General features: G+C 44.6%; 1 protein-coding gene across 3 annotated transcripts in view; it reads left to right on the forward strand.

Moving 5' to 3' along the window:
* DNAH8 (dynein axonemal heavy chain 8) overlaps positions 1-24,570 on the forward strand; it is a 615,913-nt gene that overhangs the window by 529,732 nt on the left and 61,611 nt on the right. For all 3 annotated transcript variants that reach the window (XM_075925079.1, XM_025186355.2, XM_025186358.2), the window contains 6 exons: positions 639-766; positions 4,777-4,948; positions 7,586-7,741; positions 9,375-9,530; positions 22,217-22,399; positions 22,834-22,939. In XM_075925079.1, the coding sequence (XP_075781194.1) occupies positions 639-766; positions 4,777-4,948; positions 7,586-7,741; positions 9,375-9,530; positions 22,217-22,399; positions 22,834-22,939 (901 nt within the window). The remainder of the gene's footprint in view (positions 1-638; positions 767-4,776; positions 4,949-7,585; positions 7,742-9,374; positions 9,531-22,216; positions 22,400-22,833; positions 22,940-24,570) is intronic.

Here is a 24,570-nt window from a genome sequence, read left to right on the forward strand (position 1 = left end):
TCTTTCTTTCTTTCTTTCTTTCTTTCACCACCCCTACCCCTGGGAGGCAGCCTGCAGAAACTGCTTCATGAGGTGCAGTACAAGCTGCAATAGCCGTAGACTGCCCAGAGGCTGTTCCTGCTCCATAGCTGGATTTCTGAGGTGTCCGCAAGGGCAAGCACAGCAGGAAAAAGAAAAGGCTTTGCTGTCCCTCGATGAGATAGGGAAAAAAGAGCCTGATACATGGCTGTACAGGGGGGTCCCTTTAAGCATGAGCCTCAGATAGCGCCTGGCAGCAGCTCCAGGAAGTAACTGCTGTCCTGATCCCCTGCATGAAGTGGTTCGAGGTGGCCTTAAATGTGAATTAGCATCCAATCAGTGTGGATGCTCTATTTCAGAATAGCTCAGCGCTATTTCAATGTGCTTTTGGTGTGTAGACGCTCTATTTACAAATAAACCGGCTTGGAATATTTCTTCTGGAATAGTTTATTCCAGAATAAATGTACAGTGAAGATGTAGCCTCCATGCATAGGGCAGTATTAAATAACAGGTAAATTTTCCTGTGAAAAAATAGTTTATATATTTTATAAATATAGTAATGGTCTTTGAAAAATAACATTTGAAAGTTTAATGAGACAGGACAACTTGTCCAATTTTAGGACCTGTTGAATGATGCAGATGTGTGTAGAAGAAAAATGCAAGCTGCATCCGCACTTATAGATGGATTGAGTGGAGAGAAAGTTAGATGGACTCAGCAGAGTAAGGAGTTCAAAGCTCAGATTAACAGGTATAGTATCTATTAGACCAAAGATCTCCTGGGAGCCGCCAGCCTGGTCCTGGGAAGAGGTCGGGGGTTGGGTGGCAGCGGGTGGCTGACTCATCCTGTGCCAGGATGCTGGCAGGCTTGCAACTGGCACAAGCACCATGGGCAGACCATGCCACTTTAAGGGCTCCGGGGCTGGGAGGGGGGCAGAAGAGGTTTCCTGGTTTGGCCCAGATTGGCCACCAGAGCAACCTGGGAAGGGCTAGCCTCCAGCTAGTTTGAATTAAGTGGTACACAGCCCTTAATTCGAACTACTTAATTCGAACTAGGCGTTACTCCTCTTAGAATGTGGTTAACCTAGTTCGAATTAAGCGTTCCATGTATAGCCTCTATTAAAGTTAATTCGAACTAACGGCTGTTAGTTCAAATTAACTTTGTAGTGTAGACATACCCTTAGGCTATGCCTACAGTGCAGGGAAAAGTTGGGGGATAAGCCTTTTTCAGAACATCCCTTCCTCGTAGAACGAGGTTTACAGGGATGCCGAATTTTTTTTTGGAAAAGCAGACGTGTTCCTTGGATGCGGCAGAGCTTTTCTGGGATACCTTTGGTATCTCGGAAAAGCTCTGCAGTGTAGACATAGCCTATATTTCTAGTCAGTACACCAGCAAGCACAGGTATCCAAAGGATATGAATATATGGAGAAAATTATTTTTCACAGAAGTATAAAATGTCATCAAATAACTACACAGGATTAACACTGTAAGGGCATGTCTACACAGCAGGGCTAAAGTCTAATTAAGTTATGCAATTTGAGCTATATCAATTGCATAGCTTAAGTCAAAATAGCTTAATTCAGCTTTTGGCGCAGTCTACACAACAGGAAGTCGAAGGAAGAACACTCTTCCTTCGACTTCCCTTACTCCTCATAAAATGAGGGTTACAGGAGTCAGAGTAAGAAGTCCTCCAGCTTGCCATTATTTTGAAATAATGGCTTGCAGTGTAGATGTGCTCTTTGTTTTCGGAATAATGTCAATTATTCCGAAATAATGCTGCAGTATTGACATAGCCTAAATGACTAGCAATAGGTTTATCCCATTTATTTGATACTAGAAGATTTACCTAGCATTGCCAGGGTCCTTCAGGATGGGGGCTGGTGTTATGGGGAGTACAGGAACCTTGGGGATGGGGGGGGCAAAGCAAGAAGCTCCAGGTGTGGTATGTGAGGGTTGAGGGGTGACGAGGAGTTCAGGGTTGGGGGGTCCATCTGATGAGGCTTTCTTCCTCCACCCATCTGGTGGGGCCTTCTCTCTCCCTACAGCTCCCATGGCTAACAGGGGCCTTCTCTCTCCCCAGCCTCCCCAATCAACATGGGCTTTCTCTCCCCCCCAGGGCCCTGGCCAGCACAGGCCTTCTCTCTCCCCACAGTTTTCCTGGCTGTCAGGGGCTTTCTGTCTCCCCACAGCTCCTCTCTCCTAAGGTGTCAGGGGCCTTCTGTCTCTCTCCCCCTCCCCCCCCAAACTCCCAGCCACCAAGGTCCTTTTCTCCCCCCCCCCCCCCCCCACCTCCAGCTCTGCATCCTAGACCCAGAGGAGGGGAAAGGGTTTAGGGTGTGGGGTCTGCTTACCTGGTCTGGTGACATTCAAGATGGCATGCCTCAGCCCTGCTGGCCGCTCTCTTAGTGGTGTGGCTGCCTTAAGTGATCACTGTTGTTCTCCCCTGCACTGATTGCCTCCAGTGGCTACTGTGAGTAATGCGTCCTTCCTCTTTGAGGCCCTCCCTTTCCATGTTATGGTAAACAGCCCCATTCTTGGCACTTCCCATTTTCTTACACAACAAAACTGTGACCTTACTTTAAGATAGGATAAGAGGAAGCTGCATACCAAATTTGATGGTCCTAACTTTTACTGTTTCAGAAAGGGATGGGCAAGAAGCTGCCAGTGGACTGGATCTGTCCCACCAAGCCACCGGATCCAACCTACTGCCACCTTGCTGGAACCCTTAGGCAGAGAGCAGATCACACTTTAAAGAAGCCAACTGCTCTCTGTTCTGGACTGCAGGAGAGGAAGGAGGGAGACTTTGCACCTGCTCCCACCCCCCAAAAAAATCTCAGTTTCTGGCCAATAGGAGCTGATAAAATTTGCTGGAGGCAGGGGCAGTGTGTGAGGCCTTCTCCCTTCCTCTCCCACTTCATGCCCAGAGCAGACCCACATGGAGTAGCGAACTGACAGAGACTTCAGCAGAGAGCCTGCCTCAGGTTCCTAAGTAAGCACCTCCTAGCCAGAGCCTGCCTCTGGCACCCCACCCCCTCTTTCCTCCAACTACCTGCCTCAGGTCATCACCCAAATCCTCGGTACCCCTTTCCCTCCTTCCCCCAGGTCACAACTCCCTCCCAGGTCCTTCACTCCTTCCTATACCTCTCCCCCAGGCCAGAATCCTCTCTTGCACCCATATCCCCTCCCTGACTTTGCACCTCATTTCCCTGTCTCTGGACACCACACAAGCCCTCTGCATCCCCTTATGTTAGGTCACTCCCTCCCAGGCTCTGCACCCCCTGCTAGAACCCCTCCCCCTAAGCTAGAATCCTCTCTTGCACCCTTGCCCCGTTCTGGAAGTCCTTGCCTCAGATCACACACACCCTCCTTTACCTAAAATCCCTCTCAGACCCCATGCTACCTCCTGCTTCCCAGTCCTCTACACCCAAGCTCCCTTCTGCACACAACCTCCGTTCTAGAACCTGTACCTCCTTCACAGAAGTGCAGCCCTTGACCACTTGCCAAAATCTTGGAATGGCTTCCCATTAAAAATTACTGCTTACCCCTGGTTTAGGAGATCTTGAACAAACTGACCCATGGGCAGACAGACAGACAGATGCACATTTCTAAAATATTCAGACAGATGGTCATACAATTGACTAATGAAAATGTAACTCTTGTTCATGACATTTCCACAAAGCTCCATTGTAGGAAGAGTGGCTTGTAATTTGTATTTTGGATTGTTTATAGGTTTCTGAAGACTTACTTCCTTTGATAAAAATTATAACTATGCAGCCCCCGTAACAAGCCCTCTGTTCTTCTCCTTCCACTCTAACGGCTGTTACAAACCAGCATCTTCCTTTTATGTTATGTTTACATAAAACAGTTATGAATAGTAGCTCCCAACATAAGAACAGCCATACTGTGTCAGACCAAATGTTCCTCTAGCTCAGTATCCTGTCTTCTGATAGTGGCCAAAGTGCCCCAGAGGGAATGAATATAATAGGCAATCATCAAGTGATCCATCCATCCCAATTATAACCTCTAATACCAGTTTTCCCAATTATAACCTCTAATACCATTAACTCACAAACATCCCACTCTCCCTACCTCTAATATCATCAATTCACAGACACTTACCTTCCTTCCTCCCCCCCCCCCCCCCCGCATCCCCCTCCTGTTCTGCAATGTGATTTGTCCTTTTCATATTTGTTCATTTTTTTAATTGTATCCTTTGGTATATATGGTTGTGACTACTTTCTTCCACTATTTGATCTGAGGAAGTGGGTCTGGCCCACGAAAGCTCACCATCTAATAAACCATCTTGTTAGTCTTTAAAGTGCTACATTGTCCTGCATTTTGCTTCAACTACCCCAGACTAACACGGCTACATTTCTATCACTATACTATCCACATGCCTTCTTTTCTGCCTCAAAGTTCATTTTTATATCAGAATTTTGTGGTCAAGTGTGAAGGAATTTAGATGATTGAGGTGGCAGGGGTTAACCTCACATAAGTTTAAAATGATGATGCTACTCTCACACAAGATTGCTTGTGCACCCTTCAATAGATATGAATTTTCAAAGCAGTTCCTCATCTCAATGCCAGAGACACCAGATCCCAAAAGTGTGAATGCACAGAGGCAGTTCTTACAGAACAAATTTCTGGAAAGTAACTTTTTTCAATATATACATTTCAAAATGTGATGGTTTAACCATTTGTCACACAAATGGTATATTATCTCACAATTTTGGTTTTATCCCTTTTTATCCCTTTTCTAGACTTGTGGGAGATGTTTTACTTTGCACAGGGTTCCTTTCATACTGTGGCCCTTTTAATCAGATCTTCAGGAATCTTTTGCTTAAAGATTTATGGGAAGCAGAGATGAGAATCCGGAAAATCCCTTTTACTGAAAACTTGAACCTGATTTCCATGTTGGTGGATCAACCGACGGTAAGCTTTGTACATGGTTGATTTATTGTGGGTTTCATTTGAATTTAATGTTTATAATGTTCAGAATGTGATTGTTATTCAGTATTATCTTGATTTTTTTTCTTTTGAGAAAGTATCATGTATAATATTATCAGTATATAAGAACTAAAAGTACATATAAGTACCACTAAACCTTTTTATTTATATTCTTAAAAACTCAGACACCAGCACTACTATAAGAATAAGATTATTTTCAGCACTTGCATGCAAATAGGCACACAGAGTTTAGCATTTTTCTTTGTAATTTTTATGTCCAGTAGTGCAATCACTGACCCTTCTTTCTCTATTACTGCTCTTCAATATGGAACAGCTTGACAAAGTTGTTACTAGCTAGTTCCTACCATATATCACAATGCTGAACAAGATACAGACAGATAAATTAGATATATACTAGACAACTAGAATTGCTAGACATTGCTAATGAGTTGGTATGGGTCCTGTGATGAGACATTTGCTCCACACGTGCCTTGAAAGTGTGTCTAGTTCACGGGGCAGCTGCCTTTTATGGGGAAGTAGGGCCTAGTCTGATGTGGCTGCCTTATGAAGGCCCCATCTGGGAGTGTTGACTGCTCTAAGGGGCTGAGTGATTAGTACACTAGCATCTAGGCTGGACCCCATAAAGCAATAGAACATGTACCTCACCATCGCAGGGGAAAGGGGTTTTACTCCCATCCTTTGCTTACAACCCAAAAAATGGGTGGGTGGAGGCCTATTCTCGGCCTACAAAATATCAGCCATTTCGTTCACCCACAGCATTTGAAGATGGTAACCCTGTCCTTGACAATCCTTGCCTTGGAGAAAGGAGATTGGCTGTTGATCCTCAAACTGCAAGGCACATATTTCCATGTTTCAATACATCCAGCACATAGAAAGTACTTTACAGTTTGCCATGCACAGCCACCATTTCATACAGAGTACTCCCATTTGGCCTGTCCACAGCACCTTAAGTATTTTCCAAAGTCCTTGCAGACGTAGCAGTGTATCTATGCAGTCTGGGAGTCACCATCTTCCCATATCTAAACAACTGTCTGCTGAAAGTCTCAACCTATCACCACAGAGAATGAGCGGTCACCATCATTAGGTCACTCTTCAACAAACTTGGTCTACAAATAAACCTTCAAAAGTACAAGCTGATCCCAACACAACAGTTGGAGTTCATTGGGGCACACCTAGATTGCACAGTAGCCATTGCATTGCTCCCTCACTAAAGATTCCTGGCAATTACGGAACTGGTGGAAAGTCCTCAAGTCATGGCAAAACTCTGCCTGCAACTATTGGTCCACATGGCAGCAGCTACATTTGTGGTCCAGCACGAACAGTTTACAAACCACACTTCCAACCCATCAACATATTGCCATACCGGCCAAGATAAAGCAGTCCCTGTCATGGTGGACAAAGCCACACAATGTCTGCAACAGGGTCCCCTTTTGCCCCAAGCCACCATCTATGATACTCACCATAAATGCCTCTTTCCTAGGATTGGGTGCCCATTATCAACCACCAGGCCAATTCTGGTCCAGGTTTATTGTTCTTTAGAGGAGTCAAACTATATGTACATTTGTTGGAACTCTGAGTGGCATACAACTCATGCCAGCACTTTGTCCAGTTCAGCCGGATTATACTATCCATAGCACAGAATGATGATAAACCAAAGCTCCCTCCTCCAGGCATGAGTTCTGCTTCACAGTCATCTAAGTTATCCACAGAGACACTTCTCGAAGAAGATGAGAGGGTAATCACCCTGCGCAGTAACTGACATTCTTCAAAATGGTTGTCTCTGTGGATGCTCCATGACCCACCCTTCCTCCCTTCTACTTCGGAACTACCTATTATTGAGGCAAAAAAGGAACTGAATGTACAGTTGATTGCGCATGCAGAGTAACCACACCAGCACGTGCCAGCTGCTCTGTGTGCACATGCTACAGAGGGCACTGCTATCTTAATGAGGTGCAATGGCACCCTAGGCACCTAAGGTGGAGCAACCATAGGGACAATCATCTTGAAAAACCTCTGTTACTGCCCCAGGTGAGTGACCCTCTCTTTGTAACTCTGAGGTTGTACTGTACTAGAAACTGAATTTTCATTACAGTTGCAACATAACTTCATGAGAGGTTGCATAGCTATAATTGTTTTTTATAATTATAATTATAATTATAATCAGGGCTCGCTGAACTGCGGCGAGCCCTGCTCGCCAGCCACGCTGTCCAGTGATCTGTGCATACACAGATCGTTCTGTGCATGTGCAGATCGCCCGAACCCAGCTCTTCCAGGTTATAATCTACTTGCCACAGGCGAGTAGATTGTATTATTTGTCGAGCCCTGATTATAATTATTAATGCTTTTAACTTAGTTCAGTTTATAATCTTGCTACACAAGACTAGCTTAAAAATTAGCTAAAAAATATTCAGGAAGAAAACTGAGCCCAGTCTTTAAGGTGTAGGAAAGATAATTGCTTACAGTAGTATGATTGTCTCCACCCATGGTGGGAATCATTGCTATTGGGCTTCAAAGTGACCCAAGTCCATTATTCTTGGCCACAGATAAAGTGATATCCTGTAAAATCTTTATTAATTATGTTGATGATTTTTCTGTATCTAGATTAGTGAATGGAATCTGCAGGGGCTGCCTGGAGACGAACTCTCAATTCAGAATGGTATAATTGTTACTAAGGCAACCAGATACCCACTTTTGATAGACCCACAAACTCAAGGAAAAACCTGGATTAAACAGAAAGAAAAGGGTAACGAATTACAAGTAAGCAACAAAATTTTAAATAAATATAATTTATTGTATCGTTCTCTATTCTTGTCATCTGAGACCATAAACTCTTTGCAATGGGATGTGTATCTTCTCATGTGTTCATTCATAACATAACAAAAACAAATCACAGAATAATTAAAGATAAGCTTCCTTCTTTAAAACATACCTATTTGGACACATTTTGGGTCTCTTTATTCTTTTCAGAATATCTCTGAAAGAAAAAAAGCTCACTGGAACAAGCAGAGAGCAATCAAAAGAGAAAGAAGTGCATGATTATTGATTTGTTGTTAATTTTACTTAAATAGTACCCAAAATATGCTAGGTATTATGCAGGCAAATATAGACAGAGTAATGGGGGTGGGGAAAAATAACAGAGAAGGGGGGAAAACGGTATACACAGATTAATTTACAGGATTACTGAGGAACCACACTGCCAACAGATAACCTTTTAAAATAAAGAGTTAGAGGGCTATTGTTTGAAGAACTGAGAAGTAGATAAGTTTTGAAGATGAGTTTGAAGGAAAGAGAAGTTGCATGGTGTATAAAGGAGTATATGAGAGGCAGAATAGGCTGTGAACAGAAGCAAGGTAGGCAGCATTTGAAAAAATACAGGCAGAAGTAAAATTGTTCAGAGACTTAAAAGTGTAGACAAAATGTTTAAAACTGAAGTTGAAAGATTTGGAGCCAGAGAAGGAACTCCTAAATAAAGCTGATGTGGTTGGAGTAAGTTTAGGTCAAGGTGAGGACCAAGCAACAAAGACCGGGGCCCAAAGTTATTAAAATTTAAGTCTGCAAGATGTCAATGTATTTAAAAACATAAAAAGTAATGTTGCTCACAAGGATATTAATGTATAATATGAAAGAACAGCCAAGCAAAGATAATTGAAGTAGTTTGGGTAGGGAAGGCTGTGTTTTCAAAAGGATTAATACTCGTACAGGTTGTACTTCCAAAAACTGGCTCTCTCTGATCAGGCAACATCTGGATGCTCTTGGACCGGAAAGTCCAGGAGCCTAAGGGCAGAAGGGTCAGCCAGAGCCAGGGCAACAAATTGGCAGCCTGGCTGGGAGCAGCGCAAAACCTGGGCCGGAGCCCCATGGCCACCTCTCAGCTCAGGGCTAAGCTGGAGTCCCCTGGAGATCCAACCTCTAATTACCATCTCTTGCAGTTTTATTGAGTCTCCTTGTTGCTGCAGTGAAAAGGCGGGAGGGGGGGTGATGTGCTAAATCAGAGAACCTAGATATACAGAGGCCCAGAATGGTGATGCTGAAGTGAAGTTGGAAATAAACAAATGATTGGATGGAAAGTGGCAAGAGCTTTAATTCTTTAATGATCCGCATCAGACTTATATTGGTAACCTAGTATTCAAAAACTCTATATCTCATTACAACCAATATCTGGAATCATTTTCATTAATTCAAAGTTGTATTATGAATTCATTTCACTGTATACATGGCTAAGTATATCCTATCACAAGGACTCTGATGGCTACATTAAGCCAAATGAACATGTTGCTTTCTTTTAAATGCAAAAATTGTAAAGTGATTTTGCTAGTAAATCCTGTGTTTTTAAAAAGAATTTTGAACACCTAATTCTGTCTTTATAATATTGAACTATTTCCTTTCAAAGGTGACAACTTTGAACCACAAGTATTTCCGCACACACTTAGAAGACAGCCTTTCATTGGGAAGATCACTTGTGATTGAGGATATAGCTGAAGAGCTGGATCCAGCACTAGATAATATATTAGAAAAGAATTTCATTAAATCAGGAACCTCTTTCAAGGTTAGCTATCTTACAAAAGAATTATAAAGTGTTTATTTTATGGTAAATAATATATTTCTTTTATTTCTTTTATTTATCTTTTATTTCACTTTCTAAAGCTGTACAAATGAAACTTATTTTGTTTTCTATGGAGTAATATAAATGAATTGAAAACAGTAAACAAAAGTAATGTTTGAGATGGCATGTTGCTCTACTAACAACATATGATGATGGTGTAGAAAGAAACTGAGTTTAATTAGAGACCACTCCTGAGGTTTCCAAGCCAGCAGCCAGTTAGGGTATGTCTACACTACCGGAAAAATGGTGATTTTTCTGAAAAACTTCAATTACATCCACACTGCAATTGAGTTCTTTCGAAAAAAAAGTCGAAAGAACTGAGGGATTTTTCTGACATTGTAAACCTCTTTCTATGAGGAAGAAGCCTTTTTCCAAAAGAGCTCTTTCAGAAAAAAAGTGTGTGTAGACAGGGAAAAGGGAGTTCTTTCACAAGAAAAGGCAAGAGGAAAAAGCACAGGCGCCCTGGTGGCCATTCTGCCCATAGTAATCACAGCTTACATATGAGAGAGTTTCCATTCAGTGTGGATATTATGGCTGTGACTACACTGCAAGGTTTTTTTTTAAAAAAGGCCTTTTTTCAAAAAAACTTTACCTGCGTCTAGACTGCTGCCGCATTCTGTCAACATTAACTCAAAGAACGCGGCGGTTTTGTTGATAGCGGTAAACCTCATTTTACGAAGAATAATGCCATTTTAGAAAGAGATCTGTCGAAAATAGGTGTGTGTGGATGCGGGAAAGCCAGTTCTTTTGAAAAAAAAAAGGGCCTCCAGGAAGAAGCCCTGGTGGACAGTTCATCTAAATGCTGAGCCCCTCTATTGTTCCTGTCTGCAGCCTTTTAAAGGCACATGCACGCAGAAAGCCATTTCTGTCAGGAAACCAGCCAAAACACCCATGACAGCCATGTCCCAGCCTCAAGCCCCCCTGGGCCTTCTAGGGACAGTGAAGAGGACCCACCCAGGGGCTCCAAAAGGCAGGCACCAGCCTAGTCAGGACCTGAAATCAAAAATCTCTTGGAGCTCTGGTCTCAGAAGGAATCTCTGCAGTCGCACTGCAGGAACACCGAAATTTATGAGCCAAGGACTGGCCAGGAAAGGTAACCACCCCCACACCCTGGACCAGGTGATGACCAAGATCAAAGAACTGTAGCAGGGGTATGCAAAGGCCCGAGACCAGATCTCCCGCTCTGGGGCAGCCCCACAGAGCTGCCCATATTATACGGACCTCGACCAGATTCTGGGTGGTGGAGAAGCCCAGACTCCACAAGACTCAGTGGAGTCTGGGTTACCCCAGCATATTGTGGAGCAACACCTGAGGGAGCACCAGCAGGAAGGAGGGACAGGAGAGATGCAACAGGAGGTGGAGGAGGAAGATACAGCAGTGACCCTATCCCTGGAACCGGTCCCCCAGGCCCCGGAGGCCTCCCAGGCATCCTTGGACATCAGGGAGGGAACATCAGGTGAGTGCTGTGAGGTTTCACCACGTGAAGGACAGGGAAGGCTGGTGCACAGTGGCAGATGTGCAAGCAACATATGTAATGCTCAGCCTGGAGCGTGTGCAGCTGGCCATGCATGTGCAACCACGTGCACCGGCAGCGTGCAACTCGTGGGTGTGAGACATGGTGCCAGGAGTCATTCCCAGAACACACACGGGCGGGTTGGTCATCTGGTCCCATTTGGGCCCCTGTGATGCTCAGGCTGCTGCCCAACTCACACATGGTGTCACGTGCAAAACCTCTGAGCTGTGTCTAGACTGGCATGATTTTCTGGAAATACTTTTAACGGAAAAGTTTTTCCGTTAAAAGTATTTCCGCAAAAGCGCATCTAGATTGGCAAGTGCCTTTGTGCAAAAGATTTGCTTTTGTGCAAAAGCATCCGTGGCCAGTCTAGACGTGATTTTGCGCAAGAAAGCCCCGGTCGCCATTTTAGCCATTGGGGCTTTTTTGCACAAAACAGTTCTTCCCTGTCTACGCTGGCCCTCTTGAGCAAGTATTCTTGCGCAAGAGGGCTTTTTCCCGAGCGGGAGCGGGAAAGTATTTGCGCAAGAAGCACTGATTTTGTACATTACAAAGTCAGTGCTCTTGTGCAAATTCAAGCGGCCAGTATAGACAGCTGGCGAGTTTGGTGTGGGGAGATTTGAAAGAATCTTTCAAAAAATCTTCTTTGAAAAAAGTGCATAGTCTAGATGTAGCCTCTCTGTCGAAAAAGCCGATCACTTTTCCAAAGCGCTTTCGCACTGTGGAAACTCTCTTTCGGAAGAAGTTTTTTTGGAAGATGTCTTTTGGAAAAGCTTCTTCTGAAAGAAGCCTGCAATCTAGACATAGGCTATGTCTACACTGCTGGCTTTTGCTGGCAGAGAGTATGCAAATGAAGCGCTGATTAGCATTTTGCCACACTTCATTTGCATAATCGATTTGAGCCGTTTTTGTGCAAAAACAAGCAGTGAGGACATTTCCTTTTTGTGCAAAATCCCCTTTTTGCATAAGATCCTTATGCCTCTCCCGGAAAGGGAGCCATCGGTCTCTGGCACCATGTAGAAATGCAAGTCTGCACCAGCCAGGAGAGCTGAGTCAGAACCCAAGCAAGCAAAAGCCACGTATGCCACCACCAACACCATATGCCTCTACTGTGTCTGAACAGACTGGCTGGACCGACCTTGACCATGCTCCGGCACCTCAGCGTAAGAAAGCGCTGCTCAGACACAGCACTTACAAAAATCTCCTCAGCCAGGCACACTATCAGGAGCTTGCTCACTGCGCTCCTCAGAGGTGTCTTATAGGTAGGGGCACACTCATATGCCAGAAAGAGCTCCCCTCTCTCCTATGCTGCTCTCACAAGAACTGACTATGGCAGCGGGCATAGGAGCAGATTTTCATCATGACATTCCTCTCCGTCAGGATCAATAGCTTCCTGGCATTCATATCGGGATCATTCCCTACAACAACATCCCATGCGGCCCAACCAGCCATGGATGTATCCTCCACAGAAGTTCCAGCCTCAGTGGGCCTCCCTGGGAACCAGGCAGGGTTACCGACCATGTTACTCCAATGCCTACCACTCAAGAAATACAGCTCCTACATTACAACAGCACATGGCTATGTGCTTCCCGACCATATCTGCACATTTCTCACCATCTCACCCGCCCTCAGTAATAACACAGGCGGGCTCCAATGATAATGATAATTTACCTCATTCGGATTCAGACAGCTCCTCACATGACCCCAGATCCACTAGACAAGATGATGCAGTCTTCCAAATATTGCCCTCTCTACTGGCAGATGATCTAAAACAATTTCAAGAATTGTTTAAGCAGGTAGCTCAATCACAAGATATTACACTCCAGGAGGTACAAGACAAGCGATACAGACAAAGAGCATACACAGCTGGACACCTTTGGCTGCAAGATGTACACTTCTGCCACCCTCCAATTCAGAATATCAAATTATACAGCCCTCCTGGCTAACTACGATCATGCCAACTATGCTAAACTACAGGACCTGCTGTAGGATCTTCCTTCTTCTTCGTTTTCTTCTTCTTCTTCTTTCAAATGTTGTGTTCAACTATATTTCTTCATCAAAGTCGGATGTCCAAGCGCTCCACCAGTGAACAGTGTCACTGGTTAGATTGTGGATATCCTCCAATGAGCCAATGAATTTTCCTGTTGGGCATTTCACAACAATGTGATGCATAGTTTGCGGACTGCCACAAGCACAAAGTGGAGATGGCAACAAATTCCACTTATGCAGTAGATAACCACACCTGCCATGACCAGTCCTAAGCTGGTTTAGGAAACACCACAGTCTCCAGGGAAGATCAAAGCCTTTCTGCTCAGTGGTTGGATCCAACACAAGATGTTTGTAGCGTGATGACAGCCTTCCCATGATGCTACTGTGACATGTTTCTTGGACTTGTGCTATTGACACAATCCAACTGACATAACTAATATCATCGACTAGTCACCGAATGATGAACACTCATCCTCCCGGTTCATTCAATGCTATAAATGGCCCATTTCAGGACCTTCCTGACATTAAGAGACCACTCCTCCAGTCCATCATTAAGGAGGGGTTATCCAAAGCAGAAACAGCCCTCCAGGCTGCAATGGGTGTCACTGACACAGCGGCTAGGGCCACAGCCACAGCCACAGCAATAGTAATGCTCAGGGCCTCATGGCTGCAGTCATCAGGGGTCCCAAAAGAAATGCAATCAAAGGTGGAGGACCTCCCCTTTGATAGAAAACAGCTATTTGCCACTAAGACAGATGAAGTCCTACACTCAATGAAGGACTCTCATATCGCACTCTGCACTCTGGGGGTGTATACTCCACCTAATAAGAAACACAAGTATACCCCTTACCAAAGGACAAGGGATTATATTTTCAACTATTACAGACAGCAGTAGAGGCCATTTGACAACAGGACTAAGCAATGCCATAACAGGAGGAAGACACAGCAAAATCAGTCCTCCACCACTCAATCAACCTCACACAAACAACAAATTTGAAGTCTTGGTCGGGGGTTTGAGCAACCACCCCACAGATCCAGTGCTTTCCGATGCCACCTTCCATCACTGCCCGAGACCCTTCTACCAACCATGGGCCCAAATCATTACAGACAAATGGGTCCTGGAAATTATCAAATCGGGTTACACAATCCCTTTCATATCCATGCCCCCTACCCAAAACCCTACCCTCTCCCTCTTCAGGGACCCATCTCACGAGCCCCTACTATGAACAGAGATGCAAAAGTTACTCACCCTAGGGGCAATAGAACCTGTACCCACAGAATATCAAGAAACAGGTTTCTACTCCAACTATTTCCTAACAGTCAAAAAAACAGGGGAATGGAGACCAATCTTGGATATCAGGAAACTCAACAAGTTCATCCTCTACACAGAATTCAAGATGGTGACCCTGGTAACTATCATACCTGCACTGGACAAAGGGGACTGGTTCTCAGCTCTCAACCTTTAAGATACATATTGTCAAGTAACCATCCCCCCAGCCCACAAGAGATTTCTCAGATTCGTCGTAGGTCAAGACTATTACCTACAGGGTCCTCCCCTTTGGTCTTTCTATGGCCCCTCGAGTGTTCTCAAAGACACTAGCCATAGTCACAGCCTTCCTCAGAAGACAGAATGTCATCCTCTTCCCTTCCCTCAACGATTGTCTTATCAAGGGCTCCACTTGCCAACAAACTATAGTGATGACAACTGCTACCAGGGAATGTTTTTCCCGATTTAGCCTGCTTATCAATATACAGAAGTCCACCATACAGCCCACACAAAAGATAGACTTTATTGGGGCTCTCCTAGACTCAGAGTATGTCTACATTACAATGTTATTTCAAATTAACTTATTTCAAATTAGTTAATTTCAAATAAGCTAATTCGAAATAACACATTTAGACCCAAAAACTAATTAAAAATAGCGTTTTTCTATTTCAAAATAGCGCATCCACACTGATTGGATGCTGGATCACATTTAAGGGCAGCTGAAACCAGTTCCAGCATGGCATCAGGTCAGTAGTTGCTTTGTGTGGCTTCTGTCTGAGGCTATCTGAGGCTCATGCTTAAAAGGACGCCCCTGGACAGCCGGTTCTCAGCTTTCCCACTTGCTTGACAACCTCGCCGAGGGACAGCAAAACGTTTTCCTCTCCGCCTGCTTTGGTCACTCTCCTTTGGGACACTGCTGCAGTCGGCACCATGGAGCCAGAGCTGCCCCGGGCACTCTGCTGCTCATGCTGAATGTGTTGCTGCAAGGCTGGCAGCAATTGCTGGAGGCTGCCTGACACCTTCTGCTGCAGGCCAGCCCCCTGGCCCTCCCCCTGCAACCTCTGGGGGCCCTGGAGCAGTGGCGCCCGGATGCCAGCGTGCCCTGCAGCATCTGACATCTGGATCCCAGCAGCGACTGGTGGGACCTCATTATCCTGGAGCACTGGGGAGACCAACAGTGGACCCAGAACTTCAGGATGAAGAAGGACACATTCATAGAGCTCTGCAAGTGGCTCACCCCTGCTCTGCATCGACGGGACACACACATGAGGCCCACCATTCCCCTCCACAAGTGGGTGGCCATCACCCTCTGGAAGCTCTCCATGCTGGATACCTACTGATCCGTCGGGAACCAGTTCAGCATGGGGAGATCTACCGTCGGAGCTGTGCTCATGCAGGTACGGCACTCACTGGCCACTGGGCCAGGATGGGGGGCTGCAAGGAGGACGTGGGCTGCCCCAAGGAAAACGGGGGGGAGGTGGTCTAAGTGCCCTCCTCGGGAGGGGTCGGTCCATTCCGGACATGCTACAGACCCCCCGCGGTGGCCAGGATTGCAGCGGAGGTTGCTCCTGGGAGTGGGGCGCGGAGCAATGGTGGGGAACGGACACTCCCAGCCACTCAGGCACCCCAGTGACCCTCAGTTTTAGGGGTAGCAGGAGTGGGTTGAGGAGCGATAGCTAGGGTGGTCGCACAGGCTGGAGAATCAGGAGGCAGCAATCGGTCCACCAGGGCCTGCAGGTGCTCGCGGAGGGCACGGCCCTGCTCCCAGAGCTCCCTCAAGCTCTCCCGCCACAGCTGCAGGTCCTCTTGCACCCACTGCTCCTGGCTGTGGACATGCTGTCCCTGCAGGCACAACTGCTGCTTCTGGAACTCCTCTTGGTTGTGGGTGTGCCTGCTGGCCTGGGTTCGGGTGGAGGGTCCAGGTGAGGTGGTGTGTCCTGCACTCGCAGGTGCTGTGGCTTTGGTGAAACAAGAGAAGGGGTCAGTTCTCCTTGGGGGGACAGTGGGTGAAACCCAACTTCCATCTGCAAGGCGAGGACAGCAGATGTCTGCACCGGGATTGTGAGCTGGCCCAGGACTGCACCTCAGCCCCTGTGCTGCCTATAGTGTGTTGTGTGGAGGGGGGGAGGGGAGATGTGCCCTTCCTCTGTGTAGAGGGGGCATCTGGAGGGAGGGCAGTGTGCAGTGTCTCTCCCTGGGGTAAGGTCCCTGGGCTACCCCTCCCCCCCCCACACCGCATAAGGGAATCGTGATGTCACTCACATTTGGAGGCCTCCCCGGCCTCGGATGAGGCAGCTGATGGGCTCTCTGGGATGGCTCGGGGTTCCTGGGTACAGGGTAGGCTCCCTGCAGGCTCCTGGCTGCTGTCATCCTCCTCCTCTTCTTCCCCTGTGTCAGGGGCAGGGCTCTCTGCACCAGGGTCGATGACAACCAGGGGGGTACAGACCGTCTGATCCCCCAGGATGCGGTCCAGGGCCTCAAAGTACGGTCAGGCCTCCGGGTCAGCCCCTGGTTGGGAGGCCCTGGTGTAAGCCTGCCGTAGTTCTTTTATTTTGCTGCGCACCTGCTCCTGGGTATGCATGTGGCCTCTGGTGGCCAGGCTGGCAGCCATACGGCTGTAGATGGCCACATTCCTGTGCCTAGTGCGGAGATCGTGGGCATTGAAGGCCTCCCCCCAAATCTCAATGAGGCCCACGATCTCCGCACTTGACCACGAAGGCGCCTGCCTTTTACGGCCCCTGGCAGGCTCCTGAGAGTTGCCAGCCTAGTCCTGGGAAGTGGTGGAGGGCTGGGTGGCAACAGGTGGCTGGCCTATCCTGTGCCAGGTGCATGGTTTGCTGGCTGTGTGCTGGCAGGCTGGCAACTGACACAGGCACTGTGGCCAGAGTCTGCCCCTTTAAGGGCTCAGGGGCGGGCAGGGGGAGCAGACAAGTTCTCCTGATTGTGCCCAGAGTGGCCACCAGGGCTCCCTGGGAAGGGCTGGAGGCCAGCTAATTCGAAATAAGTGTCTACACAGCACTTATTTTGAATTAACTATTTTGAATTAGGTGTTATTCCTTGTAGAATGAGGTTTACCTAATTCGAAATAAGGGCTCTGCTATTTCAAATTAATTTCGAAATAGTGGTTTGTATGTGTAGACGGCTATTACAGTTAATTCGAAATAAAATCTGTTATTTCGAATTAACTCTGTAGTGTAGACATACCCTCAGTGACAGCAAGAGCTTATCTGCCTCCACAAATATTCAAGGCACTCTGCGACCTTATTCAAGTTCAAGCATACTCCTTTTTCCATGTTCCAGAAGTGCCTCCGATTATTGGGGCAAATGGCGGCCACAGCCTTCATTGTCCTATTCTCAAGGCTTCATTGTCCTATTAGCAAGGCATTGTCCTATGCGCTGCCTACAGCATTGGCTCACAACCACCTACATTCCAAACTGCCATAGCTTTGCGAGGCATTACACACTTCCTCCAACAGTACTACAATCTCTCTACTGATGGACTTTTCCAACCAACGTATATACCCAATATACCCTTCCACCACCCAGATCCATTAGTAACTATAATGATGGACACACCACTTATGGGTTGGGGTGCCCATTGTGGCTCAAAGTCAATACAAGGCACATGGTCCCAATGGGAAATACACTTCTATATCAACATCCCAGAGCTCAGGGCCATTTGCAGGGCATGTGTCCACTTCCTTCCCCTGATAGGCTGTGTCTACACTGGGCCACTTATTCCGGAAAAGCAGCCGCTTTTCTGGAATAAGCTGCGAGCTGTCTACACTGGCCGCTTGCTTTTACGGAAAAGCAATGAAGATCTACTGTAAAATTGTCAGTGTTTTTCCGGAAAAACTATGCTGCTCCCGTTCGGGCAAAAGTCCTTTTCCAGAAAAACTGTTCTGGAAAAGGGCCAGTGTAGACAGCACTGTAGTCTTTTCCGCAAAAAAGCCCCGATCGCGAAAATGACGTCGGGGCTTTTTTGGGGAAAAGCGCGTCTACATTGACCACGGACACTTTTCCGGAAAAAGTGCTTTTCTGGAAAAGCATCCTGCCAATGTAGACGTGCTTTTTCTGGAAATACTTATAACGGAAAACTGTTCTGTTTTAAGCATTTCCGGAAAAGGGTGCCAGTGTAGACGTAGCCACTCAGTTTTAATTTTTATCTTTCACTTATCCACTTTTTCATTCACAAACAATATGTGCAACAGCTTGGTTTTTATTATCTTCAACTAATGTATGATCTCTAGTGGGATGTAATGAAACATAATCATTTTTTTCTTGGAATTCCTATAATTTTGTCATGAACTATGTCATTTGCAAGATGTTCATACTCATTGTTACTAGGACTTTATAAACTGATCAGATGTTTCCTTTGCATTTTAAGAAGTGTTAAACACATGGTATTCAAAGGTAATATAGTTGTATGAACCCACTGTTGTCTAGAAGTTTTGTTCAGAGCATTATTTTACACATTTCTTCATCCTGAAATTTAAGGTGCAGGATTCTTAGCCATCTTGTGCAGTCACCAAAGACACAAATATGCACTATTGCAATTTTTGTACGGACTCATCACCATGTTATATCTCAATACCAATATCACTGGAATCCTGAGAGAATGGCACACCACCATAATTTTAGCTTTGTTTAGAGCCCACTGACCCTGGTGCATGCTGTAGAAGAAACTGATAGAGAAACATCTATCTTCCTCTTCTCTTCCAGCTCCAATGCATACAGACTCCCTAAAACTTGATAAAAGGTCCAGTAAAATGAGTTGTGATGTACTCCAATCCAGACCTCAAATAAGTCCCGGGGAGAACTACTCTGGAATTCTAATGGGAGAATTGCAGAGAACTCACTCAGAAAATGAACATTGACTCTGTCACTGCTAAAGAGACCTAAACTGCATAATCACTTCTCTCCAGCATTAATTTTTATCCTTCTCTTGATGTATCTTCTTCTTGAAGAGACTCCGATGATCAAAGAAAAATGCTTGGGAGACACTCACATACTGGCCAAGTATAGCATCAATTCTTCACGAAATTCCATGAGATATAAATTGGTACTGCAGGAGTTTAGCTATTCAAACAATCTTGTGTCAGATCAGCCAGAATTTCCATTTTGTACTGCTCCTGGACACCTTTCCACATCAAGATTTTCTAGGTCACCGACTGCATTTTCATTTAAGCTTCCTTCTACCCAGATGTCCACTGTTCCATTTTAAGCATTTCCGGAAAAGGGTGCCAGTGTGGACTTAGCCATAAAGGGCAGAACCATTTGTGTCCTAACAGACACCCCATCCTCTATGTTCTACGTCAACTAACAATGGGGTGCCCAATTATGCTCTCTATGTGCACAAGATTTTGGAACTGGTGTATCAGGAACCACATAACTCCAACTGCCACATATATACCAGAACAGCAGAACGTGAGGACCGACAAACTGAGCAGACACTTCTCAGACCAACACGAGAGGAAGATCAATACCAATGTTCTCCTCTCCTTTTTTCACAAATGGGGCTTCCCAACTATAGATCTTTTTGCAATACCATTCAACCACAAATGCCACAAGTTTTGCTCCCATGTAGGACTGGGCAAAAGGTCAGAGAGAGTGCCTTCACTTTCCGCTGGACAACTCTTCTACTCTATGCCTTTCCACCAATCCCTCTTCTTGCCAGAGTGATCAACAAGATCTGCCACAGTAATTTTAATAGCCCCCACCTGGCCGAGACAACCCTGGTTCCCTTACCTATGCTACCTCTCGATAGATCAACACATTCCTCTCCTTGCAGTGCCAAACCTCTTAACACAGCCTCACAGCAGGACTTGCCATTTGAGCATCCAAACTCTGAAACTCATGGCGTGGCTTCTCCATGGTTCCAGAATGAAGAACTTACCTGTTTGGACACATCCTACTGAACAGTTGATGTCCCTCCACAAGAAGCACCTACCAAAACAATGGACACGTTTTCAACAGTGGTGTACGACAAGCAATTTACATCCCAATACCTCCCCTATACCTACTGTGCGGGAGTATCTCATGGACCTCAGCAACATGGATCTGTCTAAAAGCTCTATCCATGTCCACCTGGTGGTGATCATGACATTCCACGAACCTGTGGACAACTTCTCTTTCTTTGCTCATCCCATGGTGAAACGATTTCTCACAGGCCTGCAGAAAACATGCGCAAACCTGTATCACCCGGTGCAACCGTGGGACTTGAACTTGGTTCTCAACACACTCACAAGGCCACCCTTTGAACCACTAGGCACCATGTCATCACTATACCTGTCCATGAAAGTGGCCTTCATAGTGACAATAACATCAGTAAGAAGGTTAGGCGAAATTGCAGCCTTCATGGACGACCCACCTTTTACTACCTTCACCAAGGATAAAGTTATACTCAAGCCTCACCCGAAGTTCCTCCCAAAGGTTATATCCCACTTCCACTTAAATGAACCCATTTACTTACCTGTTTATTTCCCTAAACCTCATACCTCCTTAAAGGAGGCCATATTGCACATGTTAGATGCAAGGTGAGCTATTGAGTTCTACCTGGACAGAACATGGGGAACCAGAAAATCGGATAGACTCTTGATAGTGAGGTCTGGACCACATACAGGAACAGCTGTCTCAGCACAGTGTCTATCCAAATGGATTGCCAGCCGCATACATACAGCTTGTGAACGTCATAGCAAGCAGCCACCACAGATTATCAGGGCTCACTCCATATGTGTGATGTCTACAACGGCCTTCTGAAATAACATACCATTGGTGGACATTTGTAGAGCAGACACATGGTTCTCCCGTCATACTTTCACACAGCATTATGCCCTGCAGAAAGGCATAGATGCCCTCCACATCTCTGCCAGATGCAGTCCTTCCTTCCTCTACATAAATGACTCCAATGTCCACCACCATCCAGCAAGTACTGCTACTGAGTCACCTGAGTGGAGCGTCCACAGGGACACCACTCGATGAAGAAGAAGAAGAAGTTACTCACCTGCTGCAGTAACGATGGTTCTTTGATATGTGTGTTCCTGTGGGTGCTCCACTCCCTTCCCCTCCCCCCATCTTCCCCTCTGCTTGGTGTCTTTATGGGACTTTAGGTAGAAAAAGAACAGACAGAACTCGTGCCACATGCACACTCAATAAACGGCAGGGATGTGAGATGCTGGGTGCTTAAGCGCGGTGCAAGAGGCACTTCTTACCAAAAAATCTCTGATAAGCAGTGTGAGGATGCACTGAGACCTGAGTGGACCACCCACAGGGGGACACATCTCGAAGAACCGTTGTTACTACACTGGGTGAGTAACTTCTTCATGTGGTACTTTATAAAAGTGATTGAATAAGATATTTATTTTTGCAAAGATACTTTAAATTCATCTTGTTATAATAAAGATAAGACAAAACTTTTTTATTCTACCTTACTAGATTAATTAATTTCTTCCTCTGCTCCATTTGTGAGAAAAACATGATTGCTGTAAAGGTCAAAATTTTCTCAGAATTTGATGTTTAATCTGTGATAAATTATGTGAGAGTTCAAGATTATAATGATAATATCCTTGGTGTCACTGAGGCCCCATACCAGAAGTAGCCTCTGAACATATTTTGAGAATATTATTACTTTTCTAACACGTCTCAACTGTTAATAATATTGTTTCTTGAGCTGGACTGCTGGAGTTTGATTTTTTTTTTTTTTTTTTTTTGTATCTTGGCCTGTCAAATAAATATACTAATTGTCATCTTTGTTAATTGAAAGATATGAAGGGTTCCCATGATTTGTAGATAGTTATTTAACATACTGATTAAAACCAAATTAATTTGCTGTCACTTGATGCTTATTTACTTTTCCTTCAGGTGAAAGTTGGTGATAAGGAAGTAGAGGTAATGACATCATTTAAATTATATATTACTACAAAACTACCCAATCCTGCTTTCACTCCTGAGATCAATGCTAAAACATCAGTTATTGATTTCACTGTTACGATGAAAGGACTTGAGAATCAATTGCTGAAGAGAGTTATTCTTACTGAGAAACAGGTAAGCTAGCAAAGAACAACAATATTAATACTGCAATAGTGGCACTTCTTTGTTTATTTAACATTGCTATATTGGAATAAAAATGAAAGTGGAAAAGGGTAAAATGACAATCTTCTAACATTTTATAAAGTTTCAGTTGTGGGTATGTGGAAAAGGGGCCTGTCAATGTGTTGTAGTGTCAGCATTAAAAATTATATACTGGCATTTGACACTTATTCAGATAGTTGAAGCTGGATAAAAACAGAAAAAAACATTACTTAAACTTTTTTTAAAGTTATAGAAATAACCTTTATTTCAATGGAGAAAACATAAAATAACTGAAATAAAATATGAGGCCTAGTAAGCTGCAATATGGACAAGTACTTTTTATTTAAGTATAATGAAGTGATATAGTCAGTAAACAGTTTTATCATTTTCTTGATTTCTGATACTAGGAACTGGAGGGAGAGCGAATTAAACTCATGGAAGATGTAACTTTTAATAAACGGAAGATGAAAGAATTGGAAGACAATCTTCTTTATAAACTAAGCGCAACTAAAGGTTATATATTAATGAGTAAAACCAGAGATTTTTGTAGGAAAAATAATACTAATCAGTATCATGATGGCAGGGTCTTTATGTGAACAATAAACAAAACAAGAAAAAGCATATAAAACTTACACTTTAGCAGCTTATCTAAGGAAAGTAGAAAAAGGTGATCATTCCAGCATTTGAGATGAACCTTCTAGACTTGCTCATGTATGGGCATGGACTAATATAGTTCCATTGGGAAGAGGCTGGATCTGATGACGTTACACAGGGGATCTTTACCTTTTGCACAGCGTAAAGTTTCAGAAGGGATATGTTTTGGTGAATATGGGGGAGATCAGTAGAAGAGAAATCCAAAGATCTGCCATTGAAGTTGGTTGTAGATGCTGTGGGACACTTTCAGTGTTGAATTCTTCTCCAGAGGTCCTGAAACATCTATATCTCCACTCCATAGAGTTCCCCAAAACCTTAATTAATTAATTAATTAATTAATTAATGAGGCTAGGGAAACTGTTTTGTCTCTGCATACTCTATATTGAGACCAGTTTCCCTTTTTGTCCTTTTGTAGCCCTGTTCTCTTTAAATATAGCTAAAAGAGAGTCATCACCTCAGAACTCAGACTCTTTAATCTGTTGTGCATTAGTATTGTGTGCAGGTACAGAATACAATTAGGTCTCAATGCTAACTTGGTAAGACCATCAGGAGGATGGTCGGGGGGGACCTGAGGCTTTTGACACAATCTCACATTAAGTTCTCATAAATATAATAGAGAAATACAGTCTAAATGAAATGACTACAGGTTGAACTGCTCTAGTCTGGCACTCTCTGGTCTGGCAACATCCATGGTCTGGCATGATTTTAGTTAGCTGCATGTCCACTTATGGGAGTAGCATGCAGTCCCATAAAGTTTGTTTACAGCCACCAGTTCTGGCTCTCAGAGTTCTGTGCTGTTGTTTAGTTCTAATTTACCACAAATGTCTTCTAAGAGCCCAGTTGGCAATAGAAGTGTTAGTAATGCTGCTTGCCTTGGCAAATTCTCTGATTTGGAAATGGTCAAGTCCCAAGAGTGCCAGACTAGAGAGGATCAATCTGTAAAAGGTGGATGCACAACTTCTTGAAGAACCTACACAGAGAGTAGTTACCAATGGTTATCTGTCAGATGTGGAAGACGTGTACTATTCTGGTATTATTCAATATTTTCATTGATGGCTTTGATAACAGTGGAGACTATGCTTATAAAATTGGTAGAAGATACCAAGAGAGATGGGTTGCGAGACCTTTATAGGACAGGATTAGAATTCAAAAGGACCTTGATAAATTGGAGAATTGGTCTGAAATCAACAAGATGAAAATCAATAAAGACTAGTAGAAAGTACTACACTTTCCTTAGAAAGGAAAAATCAAATGCATAAATACAATATGGTATAACTGGGTAGTCAGTAATTCTGCTGAACAGGACCTGGCAGTTACATTCAATCACAAATTGAATATAAGCCAACAAATTGATGCATTTGTGGAAAAGACTGATACCATTCTAGAATGTATTAACAGTCGTGTTACATGTAAAACATGAGAGATAAATGTTCTGCTGTACTCAGCATAGGTAAAACCCCAACAGGAATACTGTGGACATCACACTTTAG

The sequence above is a fragment of the Pelodiscus sinensis genome, chromosome 3, assembly GCF_049634645.1.
Source record: "Pelodiscus sinensis isolate JC-2024 chromosome 3, ASM4963464v1, whole genome shotgun sequence".
NCBI classification, from domain to species: Eukaryota; Metazoa; Chordata; order Testudines; family Trionychidae; genus Pelodiscus; species Pelodiscus sinensis.